Raw genomic sequence first — 19,464 nt, 5'->3', positions numbered from 1 at the left:
TGTGGAGAATTTGTGTAATTCATTTTTTTCTAAGTAGATATGCATAAACATATAATCTCCCACACAAGCCAACATTCACCAACCTACCCCTGCACAAACATTTGTATGTGACATTGGTACCAAATTTAACTATATCCTCCTTACATGACTTTGGTAGGCCCTTCCTATTTGGAACCCATGTCCTAAATTTACTGGTAAAATATTTATTTTTGATAAAAATATTAAAAATGCTACCTAACTAATTAATTATAAAATCTTCTCGTGATGCATGATACATAATGATTTGTTGCTGTGTAATAAAAAAATCCAATAATGTGCTTTGTGACTGAGTAGCATATAGCCAGAAAAGGGTTGGCACCATTCTGCCCAGAGGAAAAGCCCAAGCAAGTGGCCCAGTAATATAGTATCCCAAAACATGTGGCTCGTATGGCAAGGTCAACAATCTATGTATTCTCTAAACAAATGGACCATTTGCAAGAAGTCCAAAAATAAGTCATAATGTAAATGCTGTCCAAAGCCATTGTTTTTCTATGAACCCTGGTGGTACTGGCTATATGTAGAGCCATAAAAAAGCAAATAAGAGTAGCCCAGGGGGCAATAGCGCCCTGTCCTCCTTGCCTGGCTTCCCCTGCATATTAAAATACACTATTTGGACAAAAGTATTGGGACACCCCTCCTTATGGTTACGTTTTGGTGTTTTAGCCACACCCATTGCTAACAGATGTCTAAAATCAAGCACATAGGCAGCCATCTCCATACATTGGCAGTAGAATGGGTCACATGAAGAGCTCATGGCTTTAAACATGGCAGTATCATAGGATGCCACCCTCGCCACAAGTCAAATTTCTGCCCTGCTAGATCTGCCCTGGTGCACTGTAAGGGTTATTATTGTGAGGTGGAAATGTCTGTTAGTAGCAACTGCTCAGCCACAAAGCAGTAAACCACACACACTCACAAAGCAGGGCTGCCGAGTGCTGAAGAGGGTAGTGCTGTTTTTTGGGATTTGGGCTAGGCCCCTTAATTCCATTAAGGGGCTATGTTAATGCTACAGCATACAAAGATATTTTAGAGAATTGAATGCTTCCAATTTTGTGGAAACCGTTTTGGGAATGCTCTTTTCTTATTCCAGCATGACCGTGCCCCAGTGCACAAATCAAGGTCCATAAAGACATGGTGGGATGAATTTGGTGTGCAAGAATTTGACAGGCCCACAAAGAGCCCTGACCTTAAACCCATCAACACCTTTGTGATGAACTAGAACGGAGATTGTAAGCTAGGCCTTCTTGTCCAATATCAGTGCCTGACCTCACAAATGCTCAAGTAGAAGAATGGGCAAAGATTCCCACAGAAACACTGCAACATCTGGAAAGCAAATACGTGACCAACTACATATTAATGTCTATGTATTTAGAATGCAATGTCATAATAGTCTCTCTTGGTGTAATGGTCAGGTGTTTATGTTTGGAAGTCACAGAGGCACCTGCCATATTTAGCTCCTGTACGGGTTGATCCAGTCTATCCAAATAGACTAGAGAGTGAGACTAAACTGAAATAAGGTTTTTAGATAACTTTTACTCAGACCTACACAGCATTTTGTATTATATGCCATTGAAACAGATTATATTGACTATTCTAAGGCAATCCAAACACATTGCTCTACGAAATTACAATTATGTATTTATTCAGCTGAAGTATCATCAAACAGTGAGTGTTAAGAACTGGATCTCCACCCTTCCTTTTATGATCTCCTTGGAAATATTTTACTTCTATGTGATTCTGGATAATTATACCTCCTCCTCCCCAGTAACTCATTTTATTATCTTGCTTGATTTCTTAGTAATTTATCCTTTTTCAGATTTGAATTCAATTCATCAGATCTATGTGATCTTTGGCAATGTATTGTCAGCCACATTAAAGGACATATTTCCACAAATGTATATCCAAACTCTGTTCCTTTCTGTTTCCCTGAGTTGAACTATATAAAACTATATAAAACTTGATAGATACTAGATAGATAGATAGATAGATAGATATATAGATAGATAGATAGATAGATAGATAGATAGATAGATATTAATCCTTGCTGCTTCCAGCCCTCAAACAAAACTCCCTTCTTCTGTCCATCAGGCAAGGTTTTATTGCAGTCACTGCAGCTGACTACTTTCAGCTGAGCAGTGCTTTCGAGTCAGCCTGAACTCCTGGCCTGGATTCTGTTTCACTCCAGGTGTATGTAAACTGCGGGGTGGAGCACCGGCCTGCCCTACTCTCCCTATGCTCCACTCTAGGAGCCCATATATAATCATAATGTTACGTGGCACAACACATACTCCCTGTGGGGCTACATATCATACCACTCTCTACAAAACCTATATATATATATTTGTGTGTGTGTTATTTTGTATTGGCAAGATTATGGTGATTTATTGTATATAAAAAAATAATAATAATAAATGTGTTAGGGTATTCATGTCAGCCTACATACTGAAAGACAGTCTTTGGCAAACAAGGTCATGAAGCAGGGACAGACTGGGATTTAAAGGAGGCCCTGGAACCCCCACATTAAATAATTGCATGCTCTCTGCAAGTGAAAAATAGACCCTGGTCCAGTGGCCCACCAGGCATCAAGTTTGCTCCCTGTGGGCAGTCTAGGCCTGTCAAAATTTGTACAGATTACCTGCACTACCATAATTAAATTAATTAGAAAAACAAACTACATGACCCTGGGCTGCACTTATTAAAGACAAGTGACATATAGAATCCGTAGCTGGTTAAGCAGCTAACATTGCCTACTTATGTCAGAATAGCATTGCCACGTGGGCTAGTAGTCATAAAAATGAGACTTGTGCATGCGTATTCCTACGAACATGAAGGGTACGTTTTCGTTGTTCAGCCCGAATACCAAAGAAACGAACATGGCGGCGGCAAAACGTACACGAAGAGAAAGACACACAACACGAAGAATCCCTTTCCCATTCTAGCCTACCTTAGAGTTCCCGCCGGCGGAACTTGGCCTGGGGAGACCATGGTCTCCCCGCTGCAAGAGTTAAAGGTCCGTATGAGGGACTCTATTGGTCGTTCGTACGGACCTTTAACTGATGGAGGAGGAAGACCAATGGTCTCCTCCGGGCGAGTTTCTGCACCAGGATTTTATAAGTCTGTACGAGCTACTCTATTGGTCGTCAGCAGGGGGCTCGTCTGCCATCAACCAATGAAGTGCAACTGCCCTTCATTGGTTGATGGCAGAGGAGCTCCCTGCTGGCGAGTTAAAGGTCCGTATGAGCAACTTTATTGGTTGTTCTTACGGACCTTTAACTCCTGGGCAGAGTTTCGCCGTCAGGAGTTAAAGGTCGGTACGAGCGACTCTACTGGTCGCCAGCAGGAGGCTTGTCTGTCATCAACCAATGAAGTGCAGGTGCACCGAACACAGGAACGGGCGAAAATTTGTGGAATACGAATATTCTTTTCCCCACGAACACGAAGAGTTGGATGGTGCCCAAGTTTAATAAAAACCCTGAAAAGAGGAGGTAGTGTTTAGATTTCTTTGTATAAATTCCATTATGTACTATTTCTAGGAATATTTTACTAGAGGAATTTAGATTGCCATCATTATAGAAGGTGCTTCCATGGTGGAATACTTGGCCAGAATACATAGGTTGAGACCAAAGTACAGCACAGGTAGTATACAGGGGACGCTGAAAGGGACACAGTGAAAGATAAGCCAAGGTCAGGATGCCAGAAGTCCATAAACAACATGGGTAAAGCATTGCACAGAGGTGGGCATGCCAGAGTCAGGATTTGAGGCTTCAGGAATGCTGTTAGGACACAAAATGTAGTCATTAGCACCAATGGGAGCCAAATGATCTGGCAAGACAGTATGGGAAAGGGTATGTGTATAGAGAGGAAGCATGAATAATGCAAGGACTGTAGGAATGCACAGCTAGGACCACAGTCCAGAAACAATGTAACCAGCATGTAAATCAATGTAGACTAAGATTAAAATACCAGTGGAGCCATAAAAAAGTGTTGCCATTACCGGCCTCTGGACTGGGTTCCTAGCTGACTATTCCTACAGTCCTTAAACTATTGGGCCTTTGACCCCTTTTGGGCTTACATACCTGATGGTCACTACCCCATGAGCCTGCTCATTATCTCCCTCTATAAACCTGCCCTTTCCCATGCTATCCTGCCAGATCATTAGGCTCCTATTGGCACTGGTCTTGTGTTCTTTGTTCAGAGTCCCCCTGTCTTGTATTCTTTTGTCCCTTGACTTGTTGCTTTCCTGTTGTGTTCGATTGTTACTTGGTCCCTAAATTCAGTCATTGACTGACTCTGACCATTGTTTTTTTTTATTTGATTATTGTAAGAAGAAAACAGGGAAGAAGTGACTTCTAGTGAATTTGTATTCCCCTCCCATACACTTATTTGTTTTGTTTAATGAATATATTGTTTAATTTGTGGTTTTTCACTGGAGATAGATGGGATAAATCATTCACCAGCCATATAGTAGCAATTAAGTTCAAAATGATATAAATATAAAGCCAGGACATATATCTCTTTGTGCACTTCATGGAGAGGCTTTTCAGAAATGGAGTTCTTACAAATCTTTGCTTTAATTTCAACTTTTCAAATTATTCACTCAACTCAATCATTGGTGAAGCTGAAAAACAATGGCTATGAAGACATTGTTATTGCAATTAATCCAAATATACCTGAAGACAATCAGATAATAGAAAAAATCAAAGTAAGTTGATGATGTCTTTTATTTATTTCAAACTATTAATTTAAGTGGATTGCAAGGGATAATCAGAAGTACCTATTAACATGGAGTTGGCACCAGACATGGATGTCCACTAACCATCGCCTGGAATAGGTTTCCAGTTTGGTTCTCAATATCAATCTAGTGATGAAGAGTTGTCGGAAAAGCGAAATGTCTGCAATTTTCTGCAAACCCATGTAATCAGTTATAAACTATAACGTTATAACATCTTTGTTGTACTTGTGATGTGTCTATATTTTTTTATTCTAGGGCATGGTAACGGATGCTTCTACTTACATGTTTGAAGCTACTAAAAACAGAGTTTTCATTAAGAGCGTCAGCATTTTAATTCCAAATAATTGGTCGCTCAACAGCATGTATGGAAGACCAAAATCAGAGTCATATGATAAGGTAAGAAGTCATTGCATGAGGTTCAGCTGTTTTCCTGATGATGGCTGTTATACATTTCAGTGTAAAGATCCATCTTCTTGTTCTAAGGGCCCTATTTCACATAGGAACATTCACTCTGGCATGTTTTTCAACCTGTGAAAATATATATATATCTAATCTGCATTGGTCAGAAGAAATGGCCTACTGTGACTGGGAATTGCGTGTACGCGGGACTCTCTAATTTGGTAACATGCCTTTCAATGATGCACACTAACACCTGAGACAGCAATAAATTATAAAACATATAACTGGAATAATTACCAAAATTCACTACCATGTGTTCCTGTTGTCCGAGAGACTATTAGAAATATTTTTATAATATTATTTTTACTTACATTGATGGTTTTTATATTTTAGGCTGATATTATCATTGCTAACCCTTTTGTGAGAGGAGATGATCCTTACACTTTGCAATATGGAGGCTGTGGTGAAATGGGACGGTACATTCACCTTACTCCTAACTTCTTACTGAATGACTCCCTGATTAATATATACGGACCAAGAGGTAAAGCAAAAAAACACATGAATGCGTTTAAAAGAATACACAAACAGTGCGTAATCTGTAACTCATGTAAATATTTTACATCTTTCTGCATTCAATAGAATGTATAACAGCAGCTCATCAATTAACATATTAAACAAGCTATACATTAAATACATTACTTTACAGTGTTTAGGCTGGAATTAGATTAAAAAGAATTGCTCTAATCTAAGATACTTGTCGTACAATATTCTACCTTGATAAGCAAATAGTCCTAACATCCAATATAATGTTTTTTTCTACCTTTGTTAAAATTTGTTGTTTGTGTATATGTCCAAGTACACATGATGAAGTCTTTTGTCCAAGTTGATTTATTTTTTATTAAAAAAAAAAAGTTGATTTAAACTTTTTATTTGGTCAACACAGAAAAAGTTGACGGATGTTTTTGGGATCCCAGTGGTCTCTTTGTTAGATAAAATGACTGTATAACTTAATCTGAAGAAGAGACTCCTGAGGTCCTGAATGTAACTCTATATTGTTTTCAATATTGGCCCTGTAAAACATTTTAACTTTGACTAAAGGCTCCATCTTCTCTTGGACCAATGTAGCTATATCAATCGTTCTCTTAATTACACGTATAACTATAGATATTTATATCATTCCTTTTGTACTTTTTCTACAGAAAGAGTTTTTGTCCATGAATGGGCTCAATACCGATGGGGTGTTTTTGATGAATACAGCGATGATCAGCCTTACTACCTTTCTGCAAGAGGTGACATTGAGTCAACAAGGTATAATTATATAATAATATACAATTACAAATGAATATGACTATACCATTATCAGTGTCAGTGTCAGAGTATATAACACAGGATAAAACATAGGTAGTGGGTTACTAAAGTAAAATTATTAAAAATAAATATAAATATCCTTGAGACTGGCAGCAATGTTAAATTATTGAAATGTGAAAACAGCTATTGTATTTGTTACATCTATTGCAGATTTAATTTATCAAGCTGTATCATTGATGTTCTCCCAGTTACAACAGAAGTTTAACCATCCTATGTTGGAATTGTTTGCTTATTTTAAAATTAAAATGTATATATATATATATATATATTAAAAAGGTTAAAATAGCTGAAGTCCTTTATCGGAAGAATTTTTGGACAAAAAAAGTTAAGTTAAATATCATCTTTTAAATGCAAGCAATGCAATAGATCCTATCAAAAAATGGGAAATAGATATCATTTAGACTTGTGCATTCGGATTCATACGAATTTTAATTTTAACAAAATGTGCTCATTTCTTCAGTTCATAAGAATGCTCGAAAACAATTATGGACTCAATGAAACAAACAGAAACCAAGCAGACAGCTCCATATTTACACTTGCATTTCGTTGCTTTTTCATTTTCACTCACTCACTCTCTCTCATACTCTTTCACACTCTCATTCTCATTCTCTCTTTCTGTGCCTCCCTACCTGCTCCGCTTCGGTGTCCCTGTATCCTTTTCTGCAACCCCACTTTTTGTCTTGCCTATTCTTTCTTTGCCTGCTTCTTCCCATTATCAGCTCTGTTTACCAGATCTCCTGGAGCATTTCTGTAAAAAAATAGAAGTGCAGAAACGCTTCTCTTTCTCCGGGTATCTTTATTATTCTGGCCTCTTGGAGTACTTGCACAAAAAAAACTTCCATTGTATTTTCGGAAGGAGTAAATTCGACGTGACATTAATATTAAATGTATATAAGCAAATTAGTAAAGCAAGGTTATGTTGGTGAATACAACTTAAATATATAATTATAAAATAATGCATTCTTATATATGAATTTATTTATATTATATATATAACACACATGTATATTATTTATTTATTTTAGGTGTTCTTTAAGTATAACTGGTGTGAATAGGGAGAATCGGTGTGACAGCACGCAATGTAACCTCCAAGAATGTAAAACAGACCCAAACACTGGCCTTTATGTTGGGAAATGTATGTTTTATCCAGATATGTTCCAGGCAGCTGAAGAATCTATTATGTACGGGGTATTGCCAATAACTGTGAGTATTACTATGATAGCAAACTATTTAAGTAACGGTTCTTTTGTCTTTTGCTTTCTGTGTTGGTTAATGTGGACAAAGTGTAGTGGTGACGTCACAAAAGAAAGATGGTGTTGTGATGCTACATCATGGTGCACATTTTAAAAAGGAGGTGAAATGGGTTCTAGTACATTCCGTAGCTGCCCCAAACAAATGAACACTTTGTTAAGTATGATAGAACAAAGGTAATACAAGTAAAATTACATGGATTTATCTGCTTTGAGACACTTTGACAATAAATACATGTGATATGATATAATTAAAATATTGTAATTGTAAATAAGGATTATAATAGAATAAATAAGGTGACGGAGTCCAGTATTTTGCAGTTCATTCTTAGCTCATCAGTTTTACAACTGATGGGAATTACAGTGACAGCTTTAAGCCACAAAGGGTCAATTTGGTAGATGGTAAAATATGCAAAATAACTACAGCATTTGATATAAACACAGGTTATATTTTACTTATGGATTTATGGTAGTTTTACAACATTCATAGTTATTTAAACAGTATTTGGTAAATACAACAAAATACATAATTTGTTTTAGTTCATCATTATTACTTACCCTATCTATTGTACTTGGAAGTCTATAACCCATTGATCCATTCACATTAGGATGACCATATTCAACCATTTTTCCAGGACTCATATACTGACCTGTACAGGTACAATTCTGCCCTGTGAACTGTATAACAGAAATTGATTCCTTTATGTGAGTTTATACATCCCACACACTGGGGGCCGATCAGTGATATGTGAAATGTGTATGTGTCCTGGAAAAAATGGCTGAATATGGTCACCCTATCACCTGTTCATCCCATATCAACGTTAATGTCCATTTGTCCTTTATATTGGCCTTTATAACATCATCAGTCCTCTGTTCCCTTATTAAAGCCCAAGAGGCTTGGGAACCTAGTGTGTAAGAGTATGGTAATATGTAATGGCATCACACATGGTTTACACTGACATCAGCACGCATTACAATGTACCGCCTACTGCTAGATTCCACCCAAGCACACCCACAGCATGAGGTGCAATGGTATGGCTCTCTGTAGGTTGGGCCCCATACAATAGTCACCCCCCCCCCACACACACACATACATACAGAGTTTATGTGCAGGTGTACACAATATTTGTGCAAGCTGCAAACTAAGGAACCCTCTAGGTTTGAACTAGAGTGACGCCCTGGTTACCCGGGTCTCTGGGTCAGTTTCTTATTTCTTTGTGCAGGGGAGTGGAGTTTCACCACACCTACTCCTCATCCACTGTGTGTCTAGCCATGCCCCAGTGCAAACCCACTCACATACAAGAGAAAGAAGTCCCCATGCATAATTATTTATGTGTACGGTATGTGTCTATGGTAAGACTGGTGGGATTGTTGATGGTGGGTGTTGGCTCTAGGCTCATTCCCTAGATCCTATATGATCCTTGCAATATGACCACCCCACCAACTATAAAGGATTTTAAATCTTGTTATTATTTGTTATAATCATCTTGTTCCATTTAGATGAAAGCTTTCTGTGATCATACTAACCACAATACAGAAGCTCCAAACAAACAGAACAAATTTTGTAATTACCAAAGTACGTGGGATGTCATCATGAAATCTCCTGATATGGTTTCCGCTTCTCCATTAACAAACACCAACGTTCCACCTCCTGTGATCTCTTTGCTGCAGTATAAAGACAGAGTGGTCAGTTTAGTGCTTGACGTTTCGGGAAGTATGAGCGGTGTAAGTTTTTTTTAATATTTATATTGCCGTATTAAATAAAATGTACAAACCCTGAACTTTACCTATGGCTTCTAAATAAAAAGATAAAAAATCTGGTAACATTTTTGAGATGGTCAGTCATTGACAGGCCCTACAGTTTATATATAAACCAATGCTTTTGGTTAGAAGCATATCGTTGATTGGAATTTTGTTCCCTTTTTCTGAGCCAGTAAGGTAATACAACTTTTCGTAAGGTGTTTAAAGATCTTATCTCTTTACTGTGCAACTTTAGAGAGGGCTGCACTGGCCATCTGACAAATCCAGCAAATGTACAGTGGCTGACAGCACCTTTACCGCTGCTTGTATGGCAGATCCAATTCTATAGTATGTGGCACAGGCTGAATGCACTTGACCACATGCGATGAGAGTCAAAGTAGAGAGTAAAATGAGAGTAGTGTGTGGGCATGTGTATCCAGCTGGTAGTCATATGTACATCATTTATTAGCTACCAGCCTTAAAGGTCCAAGGCTGTTACTTGGCATTCCATAGCATTATCTTGTTGAGGAGCATGCATACAGACACTAGTGTCCTTCAACTGTAAATCTTACCAGGCTACCCAGGAAACATTGTGTGTATTTTCTCTAATTGGTTTACAAACTCCAAGGAATGTTAAAGACTGGCCTTTTTACTCTCTAAGCTACCATGCCCCAATTCTGCTGAAAACAGCACTTCTACTACTAATATAACATTTTAACATTTCTAGCAGTACTGAATGTGTCACATTTTGGACTGCTAAATGTTTTATTCCCCAAGCACTGCCCAATTCTATCATAACCTTTAATGCATGGAGTGCAAAGAGCTTTTTTGAGAATGTGGTTATTATTACCTTTTATTGATTAAGCACCAACAAATTACGTGGCACTGTACAACTTAAATAGGGTGGTTCCAAGAAGAACTCTATGTCTTGGTCTTTAATGGGCATAAGCAAACTACCAAACAGGGGATTTACCTTTTTTAATACGATAATGACTGACGTATCTAAAGCATGAATGTGGCACAGCTTGTGTACTCATTTCATTGTTACATGTCCCTGCAGGCTAATCGGATCAATCGTTTATATCAAGCATCAGAGGTGTACATAATGCAGATTATAGAAACAGGATCCCATCTTGGAATTGTTATTTTCTCAACCGGCACAACTGTAAAGTCACAACTAGTTAAAATAACTGATAATTCTAAGCGTGAACAACTGAAGGGCCTTCTTCCAACCTCCGCTGGTGGAGGTACTAACATTTGTGCTGGAGTACGCAAAGCATTTGAGGTAAAAAAAAAACTGAACTGTTCCATGAAATTTTCAAAGAAAATATGTAAAATAAGATAAAAAGGATAGTGCTTATTAACCTTCCTATCGTTAGTTCTGTGGGAACTTAATTTTAGAAACTTTGCCGGCTACCATACTGTTATAAGGTGTCAGATCACTAGCAGTATCCCTATAACCATTACTGGTCCAAAGATCTTTAATGATATTTCCAACTATAATTACATGAAATTAAATCTTACATCCTTTTTGTTATGGTGTAAATAGTTTAAATACTGTTCTTCACTTCCCATATTTAGAATTGAGATGAGTAGAAATGAGACTATGCATATAACCGTGATTAGTATCACGTATTCCTTTTGGCAACTTCCCTGTGTATGTTCTTACGTAGGTAAACAAAGGGCTTGATGGAGTCACAGCTGGAACAGAACTTGTGTTATTAACCGATGGCGAAGATAATGGAATAAGTAGTTGCTTTTCAGATGTTACAAACAGCGGAGCAATTATTCATACAATTGCTCTTGGTCCTACTGCAGATAAGGCACTGGAACAATTAGCAGACATGACAGGTGGGTTATTATTTGGATAAGTAACGCAATTTTTTGGTTTATTTTATGTTTGTGATATGGTAAAATAATAAGTTAAGTGGATGTATTTGTATTTATCTAATTTGACTAATTAAACTAACTTTTATGTTTGACTGGGTAACTAAGACTAAAACCAGGGAGAAGCTATTGGTTAAGGCAACATAGGTTTCTGTAGGGCATTACGAAAATCACTATCCCTCATAGACAATGTATAAATAAATTAGGTTTGGATGTCAAAATAGGAAATAGGAAATGGTTGAGTGACAGGAGGCAGACGGTTGTAGTACATTCAGAGGAAGGACTTGTTACTAGTGGTATTGGGACCCGTACTTTTCTGTAATATTTTATTAGTTATATTAATAATTATAAGGTGTGTCTTTTTTCAGGTAATACAAAGGTCTGCAACAGGGTAGACCTTCTGGGTGGATTAAGTCAAATGGCAAATTATTTAAGTAAATTAGAAGAATGGTCGAGAGTGTGGCAGCTGCAGTTTAATGTTGATAAATGTAAAATAATGCACTTGGGACTTAAAATTCCCAAGGCAGCATAAAACAGAATAGAGGGGTTTAGGTTTAATTATTTTTGATGACTAAAAGGTAAGCAGACAATGTGATAAAGTGTCAGAGAAAGCAAGCAGAGTACAGGTTATATAGCGAAAGGCATTAGTAGCAGGGAGAGGGAGGTGATTATGCCACTTTACAGATTACTGGTCAGGCCTTCACAGTATTGTGTACAGATCTGGAGAGCCCATCTCTAGAAGGATTTTGACATTCTGGAGAGAGTTCAGAGGGCTGCTAAAATGGTAAGTGGTTTACAGAATAGAAATTGTCCTCTTTAAGCTCCAGTAGAAGAAAGAGCCCAGTTAATATAGTTGCAGGTTGTTATCACACAAATAGAATAGAGGCGTAGAGTTTCATTCATTTTTTTTATATATATATAGTTGCAAAATTAGCTCAAAAAGATACCTTGATGAACTTTAAATGTTTTTTTTTCTTTATTGAATTTTAATTACTATTAATATAGAATATCATATTTAATGTTTTTAATTACGATCCATAAGAATGCTTGATTGATACAATAATCCCTTGCAAGAAAAGTCCTTTTAATTCAAGAAGATCTTAAGACCTGAACATTAAAAACTGGTGTTTTCTTGTCTGGTTGTTTCTTTAGGTGGTTTAAAACTATTTGCATCAGATAAACTGGACGCAAATGATTTAATTGATTCTTTTGGTGGCATTGTATCTAACAGTGGCAATCAAGCAGAGCAATCTATTCAGGTATGTATTGTGAAATAATATTTAACATTGGGATGCCATCAGGACAGTCGCTGGTCTCTGTATGACTAGGTCAAGTGAATTGTTTTTTGTTTGGTTTTTTTTGTTTTGTTGTGGATTTTCTAAGGTATAGGGTTAGTTTTATGGATAAAAATTGCAGCAACTAATGGAATATTCCTGCTGATTGGACCATTCCATTGGTCACTATGGCGATAAAAACACATTTAAAATTTGGCACCAGAAAACTTTTCAAAAAATATATTTTAATCAGATAAACACACAGATAGGAAAAAGCCTATAATATAGAGAGTTTGGAAAATGTTCTTGGCTTAATTTTAACTCTGCCAACTGATATCTACCGTATTTCTCACGCTTTTATTTGACTGCGCACGTTTTTCCTTCATCAGTGAACCTTGGCTGGGCACCTTCAGGAAACAGGAGAATAGGGATATCAAGATGAAACTGTGATCTGTGAAAATGAATACTAGTGACCTGCAATTCTTTTATATTGTTTGTTTTATGACAGATTGAAAGTACCGCAGCAACAGTCACAAATTCCCAGTGCTTGAATGATTTTGTGGTCATTGATGGTACAGTGGGGAAAAACACGGTCTTCTTGGTTACCTGGAATACAGCAATTCCCAAAATTACATTGAAAGATCCCAAGGGGCAAGTTTATGATAATAACCAGTTTGTACCAGATCAAGTTTCCAAATCTGCTCGTCTCACTATACCAGGCATTGCAGAGGTATTTCATAAGTTTGATGTTCTAAAACTGATGAAATGTCTTGGCAGAACCTTAATAGCACTTTAAATCACAACATAGCAGTCTAGTGGGCTGGATCAGGCCCAGATAGGCCGACAGCGCCAGAACAGCATATTGGGTGCTGCAGTGTACAGCATGGGGCCATTTCAAAGTGCCAGGCCTGCATTCCGGCCTTGTATTGTATAAATGGCTGTATAAAAAGACTGAATATAACTGAAATATTTATTAGGTCTATTCACAAAAGCTGTTAAGGTAATCTCAATCAGCTAGAGTTAAGTAACTCATTTGATCACCTACCAAGGAATTCACGGTTCAACTCAACTGCTGCTAACCTGTGGCGAGTTGCTATCAAATGCCACCTTAGTGACTAAGGCTTCCTGTAAATGCTTCCGTAGTATCTAACTTATTTATTGCATTTGAGAGATCATATATGAAGTTATGGGCCATATCACTTAAGGTCTGATTTTATTAGCGTGTATATTTATGATAGAAATTTAACAGAGGTATAACAGATGCTTTTTTGTTTAAAAAATAAATGATATTGAACATTAGGGATACATAGTTATTTGTGAGTTAAACCTAGTTAAATTAATATTTGTAACTACCTCCACCTCCTGATTGGCTGGTCTTTTTTTCATTTGGGACATTTTTTTTTTAAAACGTAGAATAGGATTTAGCCGTTTATCCAAACCACAATGGGCTTTGTAAGAGGTAGGTTACAATTCCACAAGAGTCCTTTCTAGTGCTGACTTGGCTGTTTGCCCCAGATGTCTCCTCCTTCTAGCTGTTCATTAAGGTGGGGTATTGTAATAGCTCCGCAGACCCTAGAGGAGATGTGATTGGGGTAACAGTTGGCCCTTACCCCTAGGCCAGACCAACCAAAGACCTAACTCTTTCAGTGAAAAGGTTGCGTGTGCCATCCCTTTTTTATGTCCCACCAGCCAAAAGGTCCACATTTACTGTACTTGACTGGCTTCCATTCAGTCATCGAGTGGCTGTGACATTGCAGAAATTATATATGCCAGCACATATTTAAAACGTGCTCCTGTTAATTGTCATTTGAACTTATTTGTGTTTGCTTTGGTAGTATTGCATTATAATTATCATTTTGATTATTTTAGAAAGGAAGTTGGGAATACAGTTTATGTAACACTTACACAGCGGATCAAGTAATTGGTATAACAGTGAGTTCCAGAGCAGCTAATTCAAATGTGCCACCAATTGTTGCCGAGGCCTTCATGAATGTCGATAAGGCCAGTTACCCCAATCCGATGATTGTATACGCAATCGTAACCCAAGGTCTGTCACCAGTTCTTGGTGCAAATGTAAAAGCTATAATAGAAACTCAAAACGGTATCTCACATACCTTGGACCTTCTGGACAATGGAGCAGGTACTCACCTCTAACGTAGTAACTACTGCCATCTGCTGCTCACGGTGAAAACACTCTATTAAAACATTTACTGTTCTCGTATGTATTTTCCAAAAGTGCAATTTCAGAAACATTGAATGAATGCAATATAAGCTATTGATTCATATCGTATCTTCAACTGCTCCTCCTCACTTGGCAGATCCAAATTTATTGAAGTAAGATTATTTTGGCTTTGAGCATCTTTACTACTGACCCATGTGCCCCCTACCATTCAGACATGTTCCGTTTTACAGTTCAGTACTCAAAGACTACAAAAAACAAAAAGGTGTTTACAAATAGTTACTGGTGGGATTCTTTTTATTATGTTTATGATGGTAATCCATTTAATGCAATTAAGGCAAAAAAAGGCTGCGTTTAAATAATAATAATTTGAAATATAGTTCACCTGTAGATATGGATTTTAAGCCATATGACATATGCCAGTTACGTTTTATATTCTCATAATGTGCAGCAGAGCATATTAATTCTGTAAATCCACCCTGCGGCACCCAATCTGCCCCATTACCACCAGATCGGGTAAGCATGGGGTACTGTTGGCCAGTGACCCACTGGGCCTGGTTTCAAGATAAGGACACATTTGGTCACCCTACAAAGCAGTATTCTTTAAACTGGGCCAACTCAGCACTTCTTACGCTATAAATTAGTCTGTTTTTAACCTTCAAGATGCACCTTCTGTTAGCATCCTGTTCAGGGATTTGTTTTTGCCATCGTCAACTTCAACCATATTGCTTTTTTAACTATAGATCTTCAGAACATTTACACTGAATACCAAACAAAATTTACAAGCAAATATTTATTTTTATTAAGAATTCTTTTTTTTTTTTTTTTAAAGGTGCGGATATAATCAAGAATGACGGTATCTATTCCAAGTACTTCACTAATTTTAATGGAAACGGAAGATATAATTTAAAAGTATATATACAAGGCAATGGAAACAATAGCAAGCTAGCTGTGCCAACAAATGGGGCTCCCTATTCCCCAGGGGTAGTTGTGAACGGTAAGAACTAGTAACTTGCTTGTAGAAAGAACTACACGAGAATGTATTAGCAGACTTATTTTTACAGGCGGCCAAAATATATCATTATATAAATCTCTGTATATCTGAATATTTGTGTATGCTATTCCATGAATATTGAATATTACTTTTAAATAAGACGGAAATTGCCAACACAAATATGTTAATTTTATATAGTACTTTTCTATGCATTCTTCTTTACTAGAGCTGTCAGGGACAGTAAACTATCCCTTTAACTCATTGGTGATTTCATGCTTTATTGAATATTTGTTATGGCAATTACGGTATATTCTACATTACAAATAACTAGTATATGTTTGACCCAGGTTTGTTTATTTTTTGACCTAAACTCACACACGTGTTCTCTCCTATAGGTAAAGTAATACCTAACCCACCCAGACCAATTCCTAATCTTCAAGATCTGGCACTGGAAGACTTCAGAAGGACAGCATCCGGTGGTGCGTTCACAGTAACGAACGTGCCTTCAGGTTCCCTACCAGATGTCTTTAAACCTGGAAGAATTACTGACTTGGATGCAACCATTGAGGGTAACCAAGTTACGTTATCTTGGACAGCAACTGGTGATGATATGGACCATGGAACAGGTAAAATATATTTGATGATATATTTGTAAATACAGCTAAAGGAGAGTACGGTAATTATTAATATAATGGTCATTTAATTTACATATTGCATGGGATAGAATTAAAATTGTCAAGACAATAATAAGGTGACATGCCCTGCTAGTAATCTTCTAATCTAATTGATAAGAGATAAACATCTACTTATTTTTATTGGCATTGGTTTTTCAATGTATACTAATTTTGTTTCACTGTTTCTTGTGCTACAATTTTCAGCTGCAAGATACGAATTAAGGTTGAGTCTTGACCCCCAGGAGCTGTTAACCAACTTTTCAATGGCAACTGCTGTAAACATCTCTGGTTTGACGCCACAACCAGCTGGATCCGAAGAAATATTCACGTTCACGCCGGGGGACATTGCTGTAACAAACGGCACCGTTATTTATTTTGCTTTAATTGCTTTTGACGAAGCAGATCAAAAGTCAGACCTCTCTAACTTGGGTAGAGCAGTGCAGTTTGTGCCTCCACCTCCTACTCCAACACCAGTACCCACTACCACCAGTGATATCTCTGCTATTGATGGATATTTCAGCTGCCTCAGATATTGTTGGAATAACTGGAATCCAGATTGCAAGAGAAAGAAATCTAAGAAAAACGTGTGAATCAATTTAATGTCATCACTTCCTTGTGTGCTTGGCTGGGTAACTAGTGATTAATATGGTTTGGGCAAATTTTGTGCATATAACAAATAAAACATCAAATCTGAGTGATTTAATAAATATAATTTTCTGGATTATTCTGTATACGTAAAATAAAACGTGTATTTACAGAGAAACAAATATTTGCATCACGTTTAATGAATAAAAGTAGTTGTTTCAAGTGTGCATAGCTCTTAATGAGTCTTAGCTAAATGTCCAGATACCTTACATCACATATCTTAATCTGGCCACCTTCATATGACATACGTTTCCTTTTCAGAATATAATTTTATGGATTATGCTGTTTGATGTGGTACATAAAAATCCAGGACTGTTGGTGGTCCTTAAATTATTGCTTTCAGAACCACCGCACCCAAACCAAACCTTACCACTTATAATTGTTGTACAAATATCATCAGCTTGTCTACATGCTACAATAATAAATACTGTTTTAGCAGTATTCTTCCTTACTGAGGTATAAAGCTGACAAATGGCGCAAGAGTGTAAATGTGGAAACAAAAAGTCAACAGGCACTTGGTTTTACAACTCAGACCCAAATGGATAAAAGCAGTAATAAATGCCGCATTAGGAATCTTTCCATTCTTTGTAAAAGTTTTGCCCTCTAGTGGTTTGTGTTGGGATGAGGGCATCCAACAGCAAAAAAACCAAGATTTTCTCACAACAGTAGCAGTAGTTCTACTTAGGACATTTTATTGGTACGGAGAATTGTATTTATTTTTGCTTAAGTGGCCTGCCCTGAGCAAGGATTTACCATAGGTCCTGTTATTGGTTGGGCTCATTTGATGCCCTCTTTGGTTTTTTCCCCCCTTTGGTAATGTCTTGAGGCTATCTCCAAGCGTAAAAGTTGAGTCGAGATGTGGAACTCCTCGCTCAGTGTGCCTAGAGGAATATCAAGTGTAGCTACTGACAAGGATAAGGAGGCCTTCAGTGGTTCCTCACTCTTCTCTGTATGTGTTCAGCTGCATTACACTTGAAGCCTTCAAATGCACATTTGTTTTGCTTACATAATAAATTGCATTAGCTTATAGCCTGGGACCAGGGATGGCAATTCACATGTTTCACTTAGTATGCTTAGGTTATTGAAGACTTGTTTGTCTTGAGTGGTGGCCGGTGCCTTCTTGCTGCCATCACCCTCTTGTCAGTAGCGCCCCTAGAAGACCCAGCACTCCCATGGTTTTGGCTAAGGAGGGAAGGAAGGGGCTACATAACCGTCCTGTTGGGAGTGCAGCCCCAGACGATTGAGGACTTGATATCTACTGTGGCCCTATCACCTAGTCTACTTTTTTGAGCAACAAAGACAGGTACTAACTGTGGTATTGCAACAGTAACACCACAAGTGTGTGTCAGGGGATACATTTGGAAGGGGAAAAAAAAACAAAAAAAGTGCTTGAACCAGGAGAATGAGGGCTGAGGATTAGTCCCCCTCAGGAGTGTTGATGATAAAGTAGGCGTTGAGCAAGCTGAGGATCAGCCTTAGATGATGACCTGTTCTTGGCTCAGCAAGCCACAAATCATCCTTATCAAGAACACCCAGGCTCCAGTCCTTAACGACACCTTTCATGTGAGTGCCTGAAAGTCCATTCAAAATAGAGTGGTAGTTTTTCTTACCATTTCACTTTCATACAATATATTTTGGATGAGACTGGATCGTGCACATTAACAATATTTCCCCCAAAATGTGGTTCAAGTTTCAATTGTATTTTTCATTTTTTTTATCATTGAACTGCAGCTGCCACATTCATTCTTCTACTTTACTTATAGATGGTGTTCATTTTACAAGCTTATGCAATTTATTTTACAGAACTCCTTCTTTAAGGTCCTAAATTGTTTATAGACTGAACACTGCTGAAGACCAACAAGACGGAAATGCAGCCAAATAGAAGCGCAACACTGTTGTTCAATTGCAACAAATTATTTATTCAACAAAAAATCTCAACATCAGAGAGACTACTGAAACACAAGAAACAAATTGAATATACCATTCATACGCTTTAGTCTAAACTTTAGCACCCTATTACCAATGCAAGATAATCTTTGGCAAAAACACAATATTGGATTAACTGTGCATAGGCTTTGGTCAGAAAGGCACTCTGAGGAGAACATGTTCTGAGGGTTAGAACATTACTATTTTTGTAGCAACACGCAAGATGACATGTGACTGATATATCCGTGTTTATACAGAGATCACGTTAAAATTCTTTGTTCAACTCTACACACATAATTGAAGTTCTAAGGACCAGAGGATTACATATGATTTTAGCCCAAAACATTAAGTGCTTTA

The 19,464-nt window shown here is 37.5% G+C and overlaps 1 protein-coding gene across 1 annotated transcript; it reads left to right on the top strand.

Moving 5' to 3' along the window:
* Nucleotides 1-4,585: 4,585 nt before the first annotated feature.
* Nucleotides 4,586-17,126, top strand: LOC149283344 (calcium-activated chloride channel regulator 1-like). The gene is made up of 14 exons (XM_089497719.1): nucleotides 4,586-4,741; nucleotides 5,027-5,167; nucleotides 5,564-5,711; nucleotides 6,370-6,478; nucleotides 7,564-7,741; nucleotides 9,289-9,513; nucleotides 10,589-10,813; nucleotides 11,202-11,379; nucleotides 12,568-12,674; nucleotides 13,198-13,419; nucleotides 14,559-14,829; nucleotides 15,701-15,865; nucleotides 16,258-16,488; nucleotides 16,741-17,126. The coding sequence occupies exons 1-14, from the start codon at nucleotides 4,586-4,588 to the stop codon at nucleotides 17,124-17,126; spliced, it is 2,742 nt and encodes a 913-aa protein (XP_089353845.1).
* The last annotated feature ends 2,338 nt before the right edge of the window (nucleotides 17,127-19,464 follow it).

This window comes from Sceloporus occidentalis, unplaced genomic scaffold, assembly GCF_023333645.1.
Source record: "Sceloporus occidentalis isolate IW3139 unplaced genomic scaffold, rSceOcc1.0.p SCAF_106, whole genome shotgun sequence".
Taxonomy (NCBI): Eukaryota; Metazoa; Chordata; class Lepidosauria; order Squamata; family Phrynosomatidae; genus Sceloporus; species Sceloporus occidentalis.
The sequence above is the reverse complement of the archived record's forward strand: the minus strand, read 5'-3'. Positions and strand labels throughout refer to the sequence as shown.